Source organism: Acinonyx jubatus, chromosome E1 (assembly GCF_027475565.1).
Source record: "Acinonyx jubatus isolate Ajub_Pintada_27869175 chromosome E1, VMU_Ajub_asm_v1.0, whole genome shotgun sequence".
NCBI lineage: Eukaryota > Metazoa > Chordata > Mammalia > Carnivora > Felidae > Acinonyx > Acinonyx jubatus.
The window spans coordinates 60,034,254-60,052,754 of NC_069397.1; the positions used below are offsets into that span (position 1 = coordinate 60,034,254).

The window sequence follows — 18,501 nt, forward strand, 5'->3', positions numbered from 1 at the left end:
TGATCTCACGGTCCGTGAGTTCAAGCCCCGTGTCGGGCTCTGTGCTGACAGCTCAGAGCCTGGAGCCTGTTTCGGATTCTGTGTCTCCCTCTATCTCTGCCCCTCCCCTGTTCATGCTCTGTCTCTCTCTGTCTCAAAAATAAATAAACGTTAAAAAAAATTAAAAAAAAAAAAAAGATAACAGTCAGATGGTACCAGCGGGTTCATATAGAATAATCTGCAAGATACATCACGTAAAACAAGCAAAATACAGAAAAAGTATGTATAACATGCTGCCATTTGCTTAGAGAAATCCCACACATTTGTGTCTGTGTTGGCTGACTCTGGCCGAAAATACAAGAAACTGGTGCCTGTGGGGGTCCCTCCAGGGACACAGAGTGAGGGGATGGGAAAAGAGCTTCACCTCCCACCCAAAGCCTGCTTGCCAGGAGGGGTTTTCATTGTGGGGAGCGTTCTAATTGCCGGCAGTTTTGGTCCCAGAGAAGTAGACTCTTAGCAGAGCTCGTCTCCTCTGAAAAATTACGTGTACATTTGTGCAGAATCGAAGTGTCCCTGTACAACCTTATAATTATCCATCCAGTCTCCCTGGTGACTTGGAACCTTGCTTACCTTGGCTTTAAACAGCCTCTTTCCTTTTAGGAAACTGCTTTCAAACCAGAAAACCCAAAGCCAGGTGGGCGGAGGTGGGTCTGTGTCACCCCCTCCCCTGGAGCGCAGGCAGGACCTGCCATGGGACACAGCTAAGGGGTGGGACGTCACTTGTGTGACTTGGTCTGTCTTGCTAGCAGACCCTGCCCCTTGCCAGCTTGGAGAGAATATGCTGCCACGTTGCAGGAGGGGGTGGGGATGGGGGTGGAGGCGGGGCAAGTGGCAAGAAACAGCCAGCAAAGCACTAAAGCCCTTGGTCCAACATCCTCCAGGGTCTGGCTTCTGCCAACAGTCCTGACCCTGCTCTGGGCAAGCCTCCCCATGTGACCGCGTCTTGGCTGGCACCTCACCAGCAGCTTCGCTTCTGGGCCCCACCTCTGGTGCCTGATTTCTGAACCACAGATGCTGTGAGGCAAGAAGCGTGTGTTGTGTGGGGCTAGCTTGTGATTGTCACCACGTAGCAGTAAATAAACAGGGCCAAGCTGGCAAACAGACAAGCAGGACAAAACCTCTGGGTGACAGCTGGGGACAGGAGCTTGCCGCAGCCGTGGTGCACGGAAAGCTAGACCGCCACGTGCCCAAGAACGGGGCCGGCCGCCATCTGCACACCACACATGACACTCGTAGAAGGAAATGCAGGGGGAAAGGTGGTGGGCCTGGATTTGGCCGTGGTTTCTTAGCTGTGGCACCAAAAACATGAGCAACTAAGTTAAAAACAGATAAACTGGACTTTGTCAAAATGAAATACTTTTTGTACCAAAGGACCCCGTCAAGAGAGAAAAAGGAGAACCTGTAGAACAGGAGAGGGTGTCTGCATCTGGAACACACGAAGAACTCCGGCTCGACAAGATGAAACCCAGATAAAACACGGGCAAAGGACACCAACCGACCTTTCTCCCAGGACGACACCTGCACGGCCGACAAGCAGCTGCAAAGACTTGGCATCATCAGTTGTCAGGAAGACGCACGATCAAAACCACGCACGCTTAGCAGCCACCGGACGGCTGGAACACCACCGCCAGCGGACAGCGTGGAGACGCTGGTGCCCCTGCGCTGCGGCGGGAACGCGAAATGGTGCCACATTGTGCAAAACTGCAGTTCCCCAAACATTGAACACGGTGACCCCGTGACCCCCCACTTCCGAGAGACGGACACGCTTCCGCACAAACCGCACAGGAAGGCTCACGGCCACGTGGCTCTAACCGCCACCTTGTGAGTGAGTCATCTGTCGCTGAGGAACGGGTCAGCACTGGCACAGCAGCCTGGGACAACACGTGTCTGCTTCTGGCAGTTTCCACAGGCTGGGACTCGGGATGGCCCCTCCAGCAAGAGGCAGAGTCCAGCCCCTTGGAGCCGTGCTCCCAGCCCCACCTGGGGGCCCTTCCCCGGGCCACCGGCCCCACCCGACCTGAGGTGTTGGCCGCACAGGGTCTTAAAGCAGCCAGTGGGGAAGAAGGGCGCCCCCTCCCTGAACCCAAGGCTCAGAGCAGGACGGACTGCGCCTCCACGAAGGCTCCTGGTGCCCTGGTTACTGCGCCTCCAGCTCAGCCTCACGGGCTGGCAGCTGCTGGAAGAGGTGGCAAGCGTCCCCGTCCATCCCGTGGCACACCCCCCCCCCCCACCCCCCCGCAGCAAGCACTGGGCCCTGCATGCCCGTCCCGCCCACCTGAGCCCACTGGCCCCGTAGCTGGGGTGCACTAGGCATCCAAATGTGAAAGATGACATGTATATTTATACAAGTGAGAATGCAGCTCTCCGACCCCGGAGAAGGATTTCCTCCACGGAACACAGGTGTTCATCGTAAGAGAAAAGTTATGAATGTCCCCGTGTGGGAAGTAACCTTTCCTGGAAGCCTCCATGGAAAGGCAAGTCCCACGTGGGAGAAAATGTTTGCGGCTCTAACGGACGGAGGACGGGCACCAGAGTCTGTGCAGAGTGCCTGGAGGTCAGCAAGGCAAGAGGCAGCCCTACGGGCACGTCTGGCGGGAGAGGCGGGCTGAGCCGGCTGGAAGTCTCACAAAGGCGGTGGGGGCTGGGGGTGGGGCCTCCCAAGACCCTTTAGGTCTCCAGGCATGAGAACATCCGGACTGTGCCCTTGCCGTTGCCAGGCTGGATGTGACCAGGGCTCACAGCCGGATTTCAGCAAGTAGATTCACAGGCCAGCCTGACGCGGGCAAGCAGACCGGGGTCCCCAGGACCCCGCTGCGTGATCCCAACACAAAGCCGGAGCTGAGAAGCGGGCACCCGTGTCCCCGGGACCCTGCGGAGGGGGTGGGGAGGATGTGGTGGGGAGAGTTCTCGGGACGGCCCTGGGCACGGGGACCACGGTGCTGGGTCAGAGGGGTGTCTCAGGGACGCTTCCACCACCTTCCACCCTTCGTCTCTGCCACAGCATCGGATCAGCACCCGGAAGGTGCCTCAGGCCTGGCACTGAGCAGGTTTCCAAAAAACGTTGCTTTTATAGAAATGCAGCCCATTTTACACAGGCACCATGGCAGCCTCTCCCAACACCCCAGTGGACCCCCGAGAGCAGCGGTCACCACCCCTGGCCCGAGACCACGGCTCGACAGGTGGCCCAAGCCAAGGGCCTGGATGTCTGGCCACGTGTCAGACGTCTTGATCCCACAGCTGGGGCCTTGTTCCAGCCACGCCGTCATCAGTGGAGCCCAGCCACGGCTGACACTCACCAGCTTCACGCAGATGACGAAGGGCGGCCGTGCAGCTCGGAAGTGCAGGATCGGAACCCGAGGCTTCGGCCTTTCCTGAGGGAGGAGAGGCGTCGTGGGCTCGGCTCTGTGCTGGCCTTCGGGACGCCCTGACGCGCCAGACATGCGCACCTGTGGCCGCCCCGCAGCCTTCACCCCTGTCCGGCCCTGAGGTGCCCTCCAGTGGGAAGATGGGCCAGGCAGAGACACTGGTCACTCTGGGGTCCGAGTCGCCCAGGAAATGGGTTCACCTGTGCTGGGCCTGCCAGCTGTGTGGCTGCAGGCGGCCTTCCCCGGGGAGGAAGGTTCTGCACACTGGCTGCTCTGTTTCCTGGTGGGGTAGGGGTGGTGACCCGTGTGTGACCCAGGCCCTCCCTGGAGGGGGTCCTGGGCCCCACGCACCTGAGAGTCTTCATGGCAATAGAAGCCTTTCCTGATCTTGTTCTCGTCCACGTCACAGAAAGCAACCACCTGGGGGTGCAGGACACCAGCCTCAGGGACGGGGAGGGTGGGAGGCGTGGGGCGGAGGGGGAGGACAGCGAGGGGGACGGGGACCCACCTTGCGCCGCATCCCGGCTGTCAGGCTGCGATAGAGCCGGCGGCCTTGCCTGCCCGCGTTCCAGATGGTGAAGGTGGCCCAGTGCGGCAGTGCCCGCTCTTCCAGAAAGCGCACGCGATGGGTCCAGATGGTGGTCCTGTGGGGGCACGGGGAGGGGGGGCGGTGAACCACGTGGGCGGGGCCCCCAGCTGTCCCCAGACCTTCCTCCCTACCTGGCATTGGCTGAAGCAATGAAGGGTGAACAAGGGCCACGCTGCCTCACCCACCCTCACACCCAGTGGCGCATGCCTTTCTCAGGGCCGTGTCCTCATGGACCCAAGGGACACCAGGCACAGACCCTGGGGAGCCTGAGGGGACGTAGCCACCCCAATGTCAGGTGAGCTCAGGCGAGCACAAGAGCCTGGGCATGTCCCAAGAGCCGCCTGGAGGTGAAGGTTTCCTGTGGGAGCTTCCCGCCTGGTCCACGTGGGGACCCCTCCATAGGCGCCTTGCTACAAGCAGACTGGAGGCCCAGCCACTACGGGGGTGGGGGGCTGGCACACTCAGCTGTTTCCTGTTTAATGTGGTCACACGTGAAAAGGGCCTAAATCACAGGCGTGAAAGCATCGCTAAGAATTTGGAGGGCAGGGGCGCCTGGGTGGCTCAGCTGGTTCAATGTCCGGCTCTAGATTTCAGCTCAGGTCATGATCCCAGGGTCATGAGATTGAGCCCCACGTTGGGCTCTGTGCTGACAGCTTGGAACCTGCTTGGGATTCATTCTCTCTCTCTCTCTCTCTCTGCCCCTTCCCCGACTTGCTCTCTAATAAATAAACTTATTATCACGATGCCCCAGCGTGTTTGTGGACGTTTGAAGACGTGCCCCAGCCCCAACCCAGGAGCTCAGGGATGAGGCAGCGCAAGGGGCCACACAGAGGAGCGACCCGCACCTCCAGTCTGCTCAGGTGTCCAGGGCCCTGAGATGCCGGCATGTGATGATACAATTTAGAAACTGTCACAAACACACGTGCCTTATGGAAAACAGGACAGTTCCCGCAGCAGCATGGCCAGCGACCCGCAGACCAGAACGTGCCCACGCGCTATGGCCTTCCTGTCCCCGGGCGGCCGCTGGGTCAGAGAGGCCATAGGAGAAGGTGGTGCTCACGTGGGAAGGGCAGTGGGCAGCGTGTGCGGTCAGGGAGCCATTGCATGTGGTCCAAGTGGAAAGACGCGGGGGAAGGCGTGACCGCTGCGCACCCACCGTGCTGGCCTTGGCCGCGGGGCTGGGAAGGTGGCCGCGGGAAATAGGGTGAAAATTGCCCAATGAGGTAACCGCTGGCCATCCCCAGTTTAAAATACAAGGACAACCCGGGAGAGCTCTCACAGGGGGGCCTCTGGGCAGAGTCTGAGGAAACTCAACTCCCGACAAGCCCGAGGGTGTAATTAAAGCTCATTACTCTGAGGTTTTGCCACTCACAGCTCAAAGCATTTAATCCAACCCAGAAACTAACATGAGATCACTTCTTTTGTGTTGTGGGTGGCAAAGCCTCACGCTGCAAAAAAGAGAGAAACCTCTCAACATAAAAGACAGTGATCCCATGCAAACAAGATGAGGGCGTGTGGGGACAAAGCCCAGTGGCCGGCAGCTGGTCCTTCCTGGACACGCGGGCTCCTGCCACACTGTGAGCCACCACTGAGTCCTACAGGGAGATCCCTTTCCCCTGTCTTCTGAGAATCTAAGGTGAGGACACACGGATGGGAACGTTCACGATGATGACAGAGGAGAGCCCCGACGTCCCACCCCTGATGGCACATGGGGAGGGTCCCACCCCTGATGGCCGTGGGGGGCAGGGGGTTCCCAATGTCCCAGCCCTGACGGCACGTGTGGGGGGTTCCCAATGTCCCAGCCCTGACAGCATGTGGGGGGGTTCCCAATGTCCCAGCCCTGATGGCATGGGGGGGGTCCCAATGCCCCCTATGTCATGGATCTAATTTCTATCTAGTTCTAATTACTGTCACCAAACGCTGGATCCAGTGCCACGTGCACACACCAGCAGCAATTCCTCCCACTGTGGAGTAGCTGTGGTGTCGAACGGCATGCTTTCTGCCTGGTGGGAGTACTTCCAGGAAGCACCGTCCCACAAAAGCATCTTTTGTGTCTGGCCTCTTTAGTGACCATATTGCTTTGACATTGACCCCGGTCCCTGTGTCTGTCAGTGGTTATCTGTTCAATTATGGATGGCCATTTGGGTTGTTCCCAGTTCTTGGCTGTATCAGCAGCGAGAGGTTGAACGATGCTTTCACGTCTCTTGCCTAACACACATGGACTGCTGGGGCACCGGGGATATTAATTAATTTAAAGAATGCCAGGTTTCCAGAGAGAATGTACTTTTACACTCCTGAGAGCAGAGTATGACAGTTCTGGTAGAGCCACACTCTTTCACCCTTTAGAATTGGCAGACATTACCTTTAGCCCTTCTGTTGGATATGTAGTGGGTTTACATTATTTATGTATCACACGGTATTGTTTTGTGAAATGTTGTGTTTGTTGAAGTATTCTGCCTCTCTTCGTGGGTGCTCAGGGTCCTGTACGTGCCTCCCATTTGGTCCCTTCAGATACATGGATTGTGAACGTCTCCTCTCAGAATGCAGTCTGCCACTCAGCCTCCGAACGGTGTCTCTTGATGAGCAAAGGTTTTTAATTTTTATCAAGTCCACTTTATAAAGTTTTAAATGGTGAATGCTTCTCACATCCTGAGAAGTTTTTGTCTGCCCTGAAGTTGTGAAGACGTCCCCTAGTGTTTGCTCCAGATGCTTTCTACTTTAGCTGTTTCTGTATTTATATCTAAGATCCACCTGGAATTAGTTTTTCTGTATGGTCTGTGATTTTCTTTCTTTTTTTTCTCATGTGAATATCTAGTTCCACTTGTTGAAAATACTTTCCTTTTCCACTGAATGCCTTTGGAGACTTTGTTGAAAATCAATCTGTGATACAATTTTGAGTGTATTTCTGGATTGTTTCCCTGGTCTCTCTCAATGCTGTTGCTGTTTCCTGACCTCCGTGTAAGACTTCAGAGTAAGTCTTGAAATCTAGCGCGGTGAGTCCTCAAATTTTGCTCTTTTTAAGGCTGTTTTGGCCATTCTGGGTCCTTCAATTTTCCACGAGGATTTCAGAACCAAGATACCAATTTCCACAAAGAAGCCAGCAGGCTCCTGTCCTGGGACCGCGAGCTTGGGAAGAATGAGCACCAACGTTACTGAGTCTTCCGACCACGAAGGTGGCGCCCCTGCGTCCGCCCTACAGGGTTTCCTGGATTTCCTGCAGACTTTGCAGACATACACACACCTTGTGAAATTCACCCACAAGCATTTTATGTTCGGGGCCACCACACAGATGCCTTAACTGTGTTTTCAATCGTTCATGGCAAATGTGTGGATTGTGTGCTCCGGCTGAATTCTATAAATTGTGACCATTTTAGTTTCATCAAATTAAATTTTTTTCTAATTTCCTGTGTGATTTTTTTTTTCCCCTTGGTTGCCTAATTTCCAAGTATTTTGGACTTTTAGGATGTGTTAATGATTTCTAATTTAATTCTATGTGGTTATAAAACATACCTTGTATGACTGCAATTATTTGAAATTGATTCAGAGTTGTTTTCTGGTCCAAAGTATTGTCCATCTTGCATCTTAAAGGGACAACGTCTTCTGTGGTCGAGTGTTATGTCCCGAGTCAGGTCAAGGTTACCAGTGTGACTCCAGTACCCTGGCAGACATCCCTGTTTCTCTTAGTCACTGGAACGTGGCACAAAACCTCCAACTGTAGCTGCGGACTGTTTCTGTTGGGGTTTTTCACGTGGAGACTGTGATCAGACACACACACATCTGGTGCTTTGTCCCGTGACATGACCTCTTCCCCTTGGGTGTAAATCACACTGGCACAGAGTCAGCTTCATGACAATAAACCCAAAACAATGATGCCCCACCAAAGCTATTATATAAAAATTCAGATTTAACACAGGACAACCAAAATCGAGCTCTTCTGCTGAAAGCCGGAAAATGGAAGTTTCAACACGCAACAATACGCCTGACCTCCCGAGTCAACATGGATACTGCAACTTGGGCCCCATATGTGACCGTCACACAGACTGGCACCACGCGCCCCGTGTAGGTGGACGGCAGACCTCCCCAGACGAGGCCGCTCAGCTGAGAAGCTGCAGCCTTCTCACACCCTGCAGGGAAGCACAGTGAACACTGCTTCCAAGACAGGAATGCGCCCCGGGGTCAAGCTCTTCGCATTCCGAGGGCCCAGTTCCTCCAACCCTGTTCCCAAAAGTGAGCAGTGTCACAACTGTGAGGCACCAAGGGGACACACACTTGTAATTGTGAGAAACGTGCCCATGCACGCACAGTTTAAACCGAAGAAACAAGAAGACGCCCCTTCCCTCGCTTCGCCTTCCTCCACGTTCCACCCCTCCTGCCCGGGCAGGACACGCCCGAGGACACGCTGGCCACTGGGGACATGGGGCCGAGCAGATGCCATCACAGCAGCCCCCTCGGTGGGGGCAGAGAGGGCACAATGAGCCCACCTGTAGCCAAGTTAGACGGGCACCAGGCTCACTGGGAGGCTGCCGTCAGCTCACGGCAATTGAGACCAACACTTCAACGGGACACGTACGCAAGATTCTACCTCACTGTGAAAAAGGGGACAGACGTGGCCTTCATCCTGGGGAAACCGCAACCACAGACCCTGGGACGGCTTTCCCCCATGAAGGCCACGGACTCTGTGTACCCACACCGGCCACGCTCACCTGGGGTAGAGACCCACCCCAGGTGACCTGTGTCTACCCCACTGATCCTGGCTTAGACTTTGGCCATCCCTGCACCCTCCACCCTGGCCCCCGGCCTCTCCCCTGACCCCAGCCCTTCACGCTTGACCCTGGCCCCTCACCCTCAACCCCAGACCCTGACCCCTCACGCTCGACCCTGGCCCCTGGTCCTTCATGCTCAACCCTGGACCTCGACCCGGACCCTAACCCCTCACCTTTGACCCTGGACCTCAGCCCCTCATGCTCAACCCTGGCCCCTCGTGGCCCCCAGACCAGGTCTGGAAGCCTGGGACGTACATACTCGAGGACAGAGTGTGTGGCCGCGTTGGGGTGGTAGCGGTAGAGGAGGAGGCTCTGGTCCACGCGGATGACCCCGCCGCCCTTTCTGAGGTGGCTGTAGAAGAACAACAGGTCCTCTGGCTCACCCTGCGGGGGAAACAGAAGCATCGATGTTGCTGGTGTCTCGCTCACCGCAGAAGACACACCTGTGCCAGAGGCTTCCGTGTGAGCACTAGTTCAGGTGACTGGAGGTGGGGAGTAAAAACCAGCCTCATCTGCAAGGCTCCAGTGTCACTGGCGTGCCCAGCACTCGAGTGTGGGGACGTCATCTCAGGATGAGGACGTGATGGCCAGGAAGAGCTAGGGTCACAGGGGTGGACGAAAGGCCCCAGAGTCACCCTCGCTTATGCTCCCCCCCACCCCCCACAAACGGGGTCTCTGTGCTGCACGGACCTGAGAGCTTTCCTGTCTTGAGAGAACTCAGCCTCCCACCATTCCCCAGCCGGTCGGGCTGGCCCAGCTCAGCACTGAGCACCAAAGCTGGAAGCCAGACACTGGCTCAGCCCCCTTTTCATTCCCTAAACTCTAGAGTGACAGCGGGCGGAGAGGTCTGGGTCCTGCCCACCCTCCTGGCTGTAAGCAGTGCGTCACTGAAGGTGCGCCCTGGGGCCTGGTCTCTGACTGTACAGGTCTACAGCCTGAACCCCAGGCCGGCTCACAAGCCCAAGGCAGCGCAGGCGCCACAGCCAAGCCCGCGACTTGGCTGCGGCCTCTCCAGGGCCTCCTGGCCGCTGCCCAGTTTGCCTCTCTCCCCAAGAGGAGGGTCGCACGGCTGCCCTCGGGGGCATGGAGTCCCGAGGGAGACCCCATCTCCCACCGCTCCACGCGGCAAGCGTGTCCCCAGACTGGCTCTTCGCCAGGTCTCGTCAGCGTTGGCAACACCCAGTACGCCTGGCTCCCCAGGAGCACTGCCACTTCCGGCTCTGGGCCGGACGCTTCTGGGAAGGGCTGAGCCCCACCAGGAAGCGCTGCGCTGGGCGCAAGTCCCGGCTCAGCTCTTGGTTCCCAGGCTCCTTCCAGGCTGCGTCACCGCTACCATCTCAGCCTCTGTACAGTCTTCAGCCACAGGAGTCTGCGCCCCTGGTGAGCAGGTGCCCAGGAGGGTGGACAGTGGCTCAGACTCTCTGCCTTGTGGGGAGCAGTGGCGCTCCAGGGCCACATCCAAGTAAATTCTCACGACTTTCCTTCTGGCCAGAAAGAAGGAAACCCTGAAGGTGAGTTCTTCCAGATCCCAAGAAGAAAGCCCACCTTTTCCTTCCTGTTCCTAAACCTGTAAAGTGCGTGGTTACAGTTTGCTCTATAAAGGTTTGGAAAGACAGGAAATTAGAAAAAGGGACCTACGCGAATCACCTGTGACTGTCACCACAAAGCTGCTCTGAGCTTCCGTGCGTGGCCCACGTGTTTATTCTCCGGTGGACACACTTTCAGCAGAGCCGCAAACAGTTTTGAAGCTTGGTTTTTACCTTAATGTTTTATTATAAATCTTTTCACATCACCGTGGTCTTTGTAAAAACTAGTCCTTCAAGTCACGTGTGCTGACGCACTTGTCCACCCGCACGTTGGAAACGAGGGTGTTCACAGCTTTTCCCCACCGTTAGACTGCTGTGGATTGCCACAGGCTCTGTGCCCAAGTCACCCTGCCGTGAGCACATGGCACCTTTCGGCTGGCTCGGGGTCCGCCCATAATACAAGGAAGTGTGCACCAGACTCCTTGGCTAGGACTCCCGGGCCTGTGCTGGCCTTACAGAGTGACCCAGGTGGACAGACACTCTGGAGCTGACTTTGGGAACCAAGGACTGTGCCAGGTCCCGGACGTGGGGGCGTGGCAGGCGGGGTGGGCACACTGAGGGTCCCGGAGGTGGGGGTGTGGCGGGCAGGGCAGCACACCCTGGTGATGGGGTGAGAGGGGATTGGGGTCCTGGGGCAGACGGGAGCACAGAGCAGGCGCCAGTCCCTGATACGCTCTGGAAGCTGCGTGTGACAGTGGCAGGAGAGCGGGTTGTGTGGATCCCTGAGAACAGGGCCACGCAAAGTCATCTATGCGGAGCCAGAGGGAGAGAGTGCAGAAAGTCAGACACTTCCCCAGATGAATAAAATTCAACCCGCTGATGTAACCACAACAAAGACGACCCCGAACCAGGAGTCAGATCAGCACCGAACCGTCCCTGCACCTGAGAAGGCAAGGGGGACCCGGGCAGTGGTGTGGGGGGGTGTCAGGGGGTGGGGGGGTAGGGGGGAAGGGTGTGCCTCCCAAGCCTGGCCGCTCCTGGCAGCAGACTGGTGATGCTGTGTGCCTGAGGATTTGCTAGAATACATCCAACTGCACATTTAAACAGATGAACTGTATGGTACGTGAATTATTCCTCAATAAACCTCTAAAATAAGAGGGGATTGATTGAACTCAAAACAGAAATAGGAGGAAAAGATAAAATCATATGAGAAATGAAGCCTAGAAACGTAGGAGTGGGAGAGAAAGTTCCTGAGAGTAAAGCCAGGGACCATCCCACTGATGTGAAACCAGAGTCTGCAAAACAGAAGAAGAAAACGACAGAGCAGAGGGCGCACTGAAAAGTATGTGCCAAGGAAACTCTGGGAAACACAGCAGACCTTATCCACCTACCGGAAAGGCGCAGCAGTTAAGTCCCTGTGAAGCTATTAGTTTTTAACAAGGAAATAACCCTCAGAGCCTCCAGGCATGATCACGCGCTCACCAGGTAGAGAGACTTCGGTGAGCATCAGACTCTGGAAAGCAACAAACCAAGGCAAGAGCAGAACAGAATTTTCACTCTCAAGGAAAGGAAATGAGCCAAGGGTGTTCTGTACGGCCATGTCCCTCAAGTAGCAGGACCAAGGACCACGTTCTGAGCGGGACGTGTATGGCTGTGGACCCAGGGTCGGGTGGGCGACGCATCCACGTGTGTATGTCTTCCAACATTACTGGAAATCACACAATAAAACGGGAGAAGGGAAGAGAGGGTCTCACTGCAGGTTGTACAGGAAGCAGATGAGCGTCAGAATACCTTTCGAAAATGGAAAATAGCAGACCAGAGAAGGTTTAAGAAGCATACACAGGACTAAGGGCATCTGAAAAGAGAGAAATACAGAAATAACCACTAGAACAAAATGCAAGCCTTCAACACCAGAGAAATTTAAACAGCCCAGAGTGGGTGATGGCCGCTGGCTCCGGATGGCTGAGTAGCCGCCTTCCTGCAGCAATGACACGGTGCAGGCCGTGTGTGCAGTGTGCAGGCCGTGGTTGGGGCGGGGCGGGGGGGGGGGGGGGTGGGCGACACAGACTCCCCAGGGATGGGAGCCACAGCCTTATGGCCCCGATGTCCTCAGGCTGTGGAAGTGAGGAAATCCCATAATGCAGAAGTCAAATAGAAGAAAACATCCACAAGCAAATACGCGGTAAAGAATGCCAACAATGTGGGCGCCTGGGGGGCTCATTAGGTCGAATGTGCAACTCTAGGTTTCCGCTCAGGTCCCGATCTCATGAGTCATGAGCTGGAACCCCACATCAGGCTCTGCTCTGACAGTGTGGGGCATGCTTGGGATTCTCTCCACCCCCCTCTCTGCCCCTCCCCTGCTCACCCTCATGTGTTCTCTCTCTAAATAAATAAACATTTAAAAAAAAAAAAAAGAATGCCACCAGTTTGACAACCACAAAACAACCCACTTGAAAGTGGGCAAAAGATCTGGACATTTCATAAAATAACAAACGGCCAATGAACACATAAAAATTGTTTAACATCCTTAGTGGTCTCAGAAACACAAATAAAAATGAAAAGCCGCCAAGACCAACCAGAATGGCTGACACTGAGAGCTCTGAGCTGCTGGCCGGGCGTTGCGGGGGGGGGGGGGGGGGGTGCTGCATGGGAAGGCAAGACGTGGGGGGCTGCACACAGTGTGGGGAGGGCAGGGCATGGGGGGGTGCTGCACGCGGCAGGGGGAGGGCAGGGTGGCCTCCCCCCTCACAAGCCAACTCCAGCCGGCTCTTTCCACCAGACAAAAAAGCACATCAGGAAAGTGCTGGCGGCCAGCCTTTCTGGGCAGCCAGTTCTCCCCGGGCAGTGACGGGCCCTCTCCCGACCTTCCCACCCAGGCCAGCCTGCCCTCAGAAGGCATGTTCAGAACCAACAAAGTCCTTTTTGTTACTTTCCTTTTTGTGTAAGGGCCTGAACTGGTTGCCTCCTGGAGGCATTCAGATTCCCTAGCTTGGTAGCAGAGGCTGCTTACCACGGCTGGATGCCACCCTGTGCCAGCACGGTACCTACCTCCAAATCTCCCCTCCCCCTCCCAGCCTGCCTCTGCAAGTGCATTTCCCAGTTAAAACCTGTCCACCTTGTAGGTCCAGCTCACAACCACTATTTCCATCCCCCTGGAGCCCCGGCTTATTTGCTGACCCTTGGGCCACCCTAGTCCACACCTCTGGTCACCTGCTACATCATTTAGCACCTAGACTGTTTTCTGCTGCTTCGGCCATTTGCCCCTCTCTCCACAAAGTAGGAGCCACAGGCTCTTGGCCCTGGGTAGACTGTGGCTCTTCACTAAGGCCCATGGAAAATTACCTGAGGGCCAGTCCCCAAACCTGATCTCTGGTCCCTGATCCCTGGTGCCTGGCCTGTGATCTCTAATTTCTGATCCGTGGTCTCTGGTCCCTGATCCCTGATCACTGGTGCCTGGTCTGTGATCTCTAATTTCTGGTCTGTGGTCTCTGGGCCCTGATCTCTGGTCCCTAAACTCTGGTCCCTGATCCTTGGTCTGTGATCTCTAATTTCTGGTCCGTGGCCTCTGGCCCCTGATCTCTGGTGCCTGATCCCTGGTGCCTGGCCTGTGATCTCTAATTTCTGGTCTGTGGTCTCTGGGCCCCGATCTCTGGTCCCTAAACTCTGGTCCCTGATCCTTGGTCTGTGATCTCTAATTTCTGGTCCGTGGTCTCTGGCCCCTGATCTCTGGTGCCTGATCCCTGGTGCCTGGCCTGTGATCTCTAATTTCTGGTCCGTGGTCTCTGATTCCTGGTGCCTGGTCTGCGATCTCTAATTTCTGGTCTATGGTCTCTGATCCCTGATTTGTAGTCTTTGGCCCCTGATCTCTGGTCCCTAAACTCTGGTCCCTGATCCCTGTTCTCTGATTTCTAGTCTCTAGTCCCCAATCTCAGGTGCCTCATCTCTGATCCTTGGTCCCTGAACTTTGATCAATGTTCCTGATCTCTGGTCCCTAGTCCTTGAACTCGGATCCCTGATCTCTGATCCCTGGTGCTTGAAATCTGACTTCTGGTCCCTGAAATAAATCTGGTCTCTGGTCTCTGCTCCCTAATATCTGATTCTTGGTCCCTGATCCCTGATTACTGTCCCTAATATCTGATCCCTGGTCTTTGATATCTGGTGCCTGATCTCTGGTCCCTGATATGTGATTCTTCATCCCTTGTCTCTGGTCTCTGATCTCTGGTCCCTCAGCCCTGGTACAAAGGGACTGATGGCCTTTCTTTGCCCCCAGGTACTTCTACTCCAGGAAGAACTGCCTTGAGCTAAAAGGCTTGATGTACTTTGAATCCTGAGACCACTCATGGCTGTGAATTAGGGATTTGTCAGATCTTTCAGTCAGTGTTCCTCAGGGATCACCTCCCGATGACCATTTCTGGGCCATTTTCTGCAGAAGAATATGAAAGCGGGTGCTTGGATTCAGCTCCAAAGAGAACAGGGGCCTTTTGTAGCACCTGCTTAGGTGGGGAGATTTGCTGGAGTTTCCCTTTACCCACCCTGTTGTCTCACAGTCAGGGAGAACTTGTCGGCTGAGAGCCACCCCCCCCCCACCCCCCCGCAAAAAAAGCTCTGCCTGCCTTGGCCCCTGCTGCCGCTGGTGAAGCTGAAGTCCCCGAGACTGGGGCCCCTGGGCAGGGTGGTATCACATGTACATAGTTCTATCTGTATGAATTTGGGGGGAGAAACAGGAACACAGGGATGATACCAAATGCCCTAAAATCATGAATTAACACACCTCCATGACAAAGTGCCCTGGTCTCCCATCCCAGCAAGGTGGAGAGACGGGAAGGTCAGACAGTGCACGGCAGGGTAATTCACATGTCCACTAGCTGTGGCCCAGTCCATGGAGTGAACAGGAGGGTGATTCCACGGCCTGTGCTTTCCTACGAACAGCTGTTAAGCCAGGATGAGGTAGCCTGGGCCTGCACACAGAAATCCCAGGTGGTGCCAGGGCCTCAGATACTCTCTGGAACACTCAGCCCAGCCGGCAGGAGAAGTGATGGGAAGGCCTTCATGGAAGGCATTTTCCTAATCCCTGGATCCCCAGAGAGGGCACAGCACCCATGAAGTAGGTAGGGCTGGGATTCAGGGAATTCGCACCCCAGAGTGTTACCCCAGAGGAGGGGGCCCACAAGGGGCCCACACTTACCTGCCCGCCTTCGTCAAACGGGCCCACGTAGGAGAACCATGCTCGAGAGCAGAACCAGGTGGGCATGATCACAGTTGGGCCATTGGAGGTAAAGACCTAGAAGCAACGACACTGACATAATTATTGGAGAACACCTTATCACAAACAACTGACAACTTATCTTCCACAAAGTGTAAGTCAGAAAGTGACAAATGAATTTGCCTTTCTTTGAGGTACAGCAGTTCAAGGGACTTTACAGCCACATCAACAGTATCTGGTGCCCAAGGCTAACAGATGGGGGAAGAGGGGCCAACAGAATGAGTGGCCCCACTGGGGTCCTGTTCCCAGGTTAACGCTCACTGATTGTGTTCAATAAGGAGGTCCCCCTGCTTTTGACTGGTGGTGAAGCTTCATGTGAAAACAAAACATAAATATGTTGCTTTTAATTATGACAAGAAAAACTGAAACAGGATAAAAAGATAGTGTACATGAAACGGATAGACTCCTAGAAAGACATGAATCGTTGAAATTGACTGAAAAAGAAATAGAAACTATGAATAGATCTATGACAGGTAAGAGATTGAAAAAGTAGTTTTAAAAAAACCCCAAACATAACTTCCCACAAAGAAAAGCCCAGGTCCAGAGGGCTTCACCAGTAATTCTATCAAATATTTAACAAATTGATATCAATGCTTCACAAAGTCTTCCAAACAACAGAAAAGTGTGGGAGACACTTCCTGAGTCATTCTGGAAGAGACCAGCATTATCCTGACACCAAAGCCAGTCAAAAATATCACAAAACTACACACCAAGATGCCTTATGAATACAGTTGCAAAAATGTTCAACAAAACACTAGTGAATGGAATCCCAACGTCATAGAAAAAGGACCCTACACCATGACCAAGTGGACTTTATCCCAGGATTGCAAGGTTGGTTCAATATATGTAACCACGCTGAAGAAAAATTCTCCAGATGCTGAGACTGGGCGGACGTGCAGGGCTGCCTCTGCAGCGAAAACAGCGGCAGGAACAAACTGCACATGGTCTTTATTTCATGTTCGCCAGGTAGAAACATCGAAGAATGTTAGAGCATGGGAGAAAAACAGAAGGAGCCTCCAGACGTAGAGCAAACTGGTGTTTACAGAAAAGCAAGCAAGGCAGGGGCAGGTGTGTGGTTTCAAGGACTGTTAGGCAGAGACGGCGGGTCGGTCTCCTAACTGGCTCCTGGGGCCCTGTTCTCATAGCGCCGTCACGTCCCACAGCCTTGAGCCCAGAGCACCACTGACATTTCAGCAATTACCCCATTCACTTTCCCAGGACTTACAAAACGCTCTCTAGAAATAACTGTCTAGAAATAACCTATGACAGGAAAACCTCACCAGAATTACACGGAAGTCTGGAGTAAGGTGGGGAGGCTTTTATAGAGGAGGCGGGAGGTTGGGCGGTGCTGTTGTAAACAGAATGTCCATTGGACTATACTGGGAGCTGGAAGTATGGTGGCTTCTCATTGGTTGGGCTGTTGCCGGAGCAGCAGGAAACCTTCCTGCAAGGTGCCTCTCCTCCTGTTGGGTCTGCGATTGCTAACTAGTGCTGGGCCCACAGCTCCCCCTGCCCGCCTCTATCCCACCCTAAGTGAGGTTTCCTTGATTCAGTTTCACACTTAAAAGCACAATACAATAAAGAACATTTGGAATGAGTCCATAAAATACATAAATGTATGGAAGGGAATGTACCTAAATAATAACAGCAGTCGCCAATGACTGCTGAGGTTACATAGGATTTGCTTTATTCTTTTCTGTATTCCTGAATTTCTTTTTTTATATTTATTTACTCTTAGAGAGAGAGAGAGAGAGAGCGAGCGCATGTGAGCAGGGGAGAGGGGCAGAGGGAGAGAGAGAATCCCAAGCAGGCTCCACACTCAGTGCGGAGCCCAACTTGGGGATGATCTCAAGACTGTGAGATCATGACCTGAGCCGAAATCGAGTTGGTCACTTAACTGAATCACCCAGGTGTCCCTATATTTTTCTGGAAAAAAAATTTTTTTAGAGTTTATTTTTATTTATTTTGTGAGAGAGAGCAAGAGTGGGATAAGGATAGAAAGAGAGGAGACAGAGAATCCCAAGCAGACTCAACACTGTCAGCACAGAGCCTGAAGCAGGGCTCAAACTCACGAGCTGTGAGATCATGACCTGAGCCAAAGGCAGACACTTAACTGACTGAGCCACCCAGGCACCCTTGAATTTCTTAAACATCAACAAAAAAGCAAGATTATAGTCAGAGAAAAAGCTGGCTCCACCTTGAAAAAAACATTTCCAGGAAAAAATTTTTGAGAAAAAAAGATACACATAACTATATAATTATACTTTTATATTCAACGCAATTTCTTTCGTTTATAAAGAAAACACTCAAAAATTTTCTGAGTGGAATCATTAATTTTGTTCTGAAAATGCTTTCTGTGTACAAGATTAATATATGTTCATTGACACAAAATATAGAACGTCATGCAGAAAAACTAAAACCATCCCTAATTGTACCACCCAGAGAAATAAAGTATTAAATTTACAGTGTGTTCCCTTCCAGACCTTTTACCTTAGGAGAAAAATTGCAAAATGCGTACCAAGTGTGTGCACACAAACCCTAACCCTATCACCTGCTGTCCTCATAGTTCTGTCTTAGGTTTTCTTCTGGAACACCATCTCTGTGCCGGGAAGTCACAGCTGCAGAACGTTGTCCCCAGATCTCTCCTGCCATCATCTTTCCTGACCTCCAGTTGCTCCTTCTTCAAGGACTTCTTTTACTTTGAGAGTCTGGAACTCTAACTTTCTAGAATGTTCCTGCCTCCTGCTTCCTGGGGTCCACCTGTTCCCACAGGACTCAGAAGGTCCTTTGTATGCAGTGATGGCACCCATAGCTTTTTGTCCCCACCAAACAGGGTCACAGCACCTGAGACACCCTGGCTGGTGGGAGCCCGGGGTCTGTCTGAGCAGCAGTGGCCCAGAGGGTGGAGAAGGAGCCCTGTTTCCCTAGTGAAAACAATCAGTGGTGACAAAAAGGT

The 18,501-nt window shown here is 53.8% G+C and overlaps 1 protein-coding gene across 10 annotated transcripts in view; it reads right to left on the reverse strand.

Annotated features, from left to right (window-relative positions):
• The window catches only part of B3GNTL1 (UDP-GlcNAc:betaGal beta-1,3-N-acetylglucosaminyltransferase like 1), a 98,003-nt gene that overhangs the window by 6,356 nt on the left and 73,146 nt on the right, over positions 1-18,501 (reverse strand). For all 10 annotated transcript variants that reach the window (XR_008294143.1, XR_008294142.1, XR_008294141.1 and 7 more), the window contains 5 exons: positions 15,468-15,563; positions 9,016-9,140; positions 3,913-4,048; positions 3,756-3,824; positions 3,336-3,410 (listed from right to left, as the gene is read on the reverse strand). Coding sequence is in view for 3 of the 10 variants with exons in the window: in XM_027052136.2 (XP_026907937.1) it covers positions 3,336-3,410; positions 3,756-3,824; positions 3,913-4,048; positions 9,016-9,140; positions 15,468-15,563 (501 nt within the window). In the remaining 7 variants the exon portion in view is untranslated. The remainder of the gene's footprint in view (positions 1-3,335; positions 3,411-3,755; positions 3,825-3,912; positions 4,049-9,015; positions 9,141-15,467; positions 15,564-18,501) is intronic.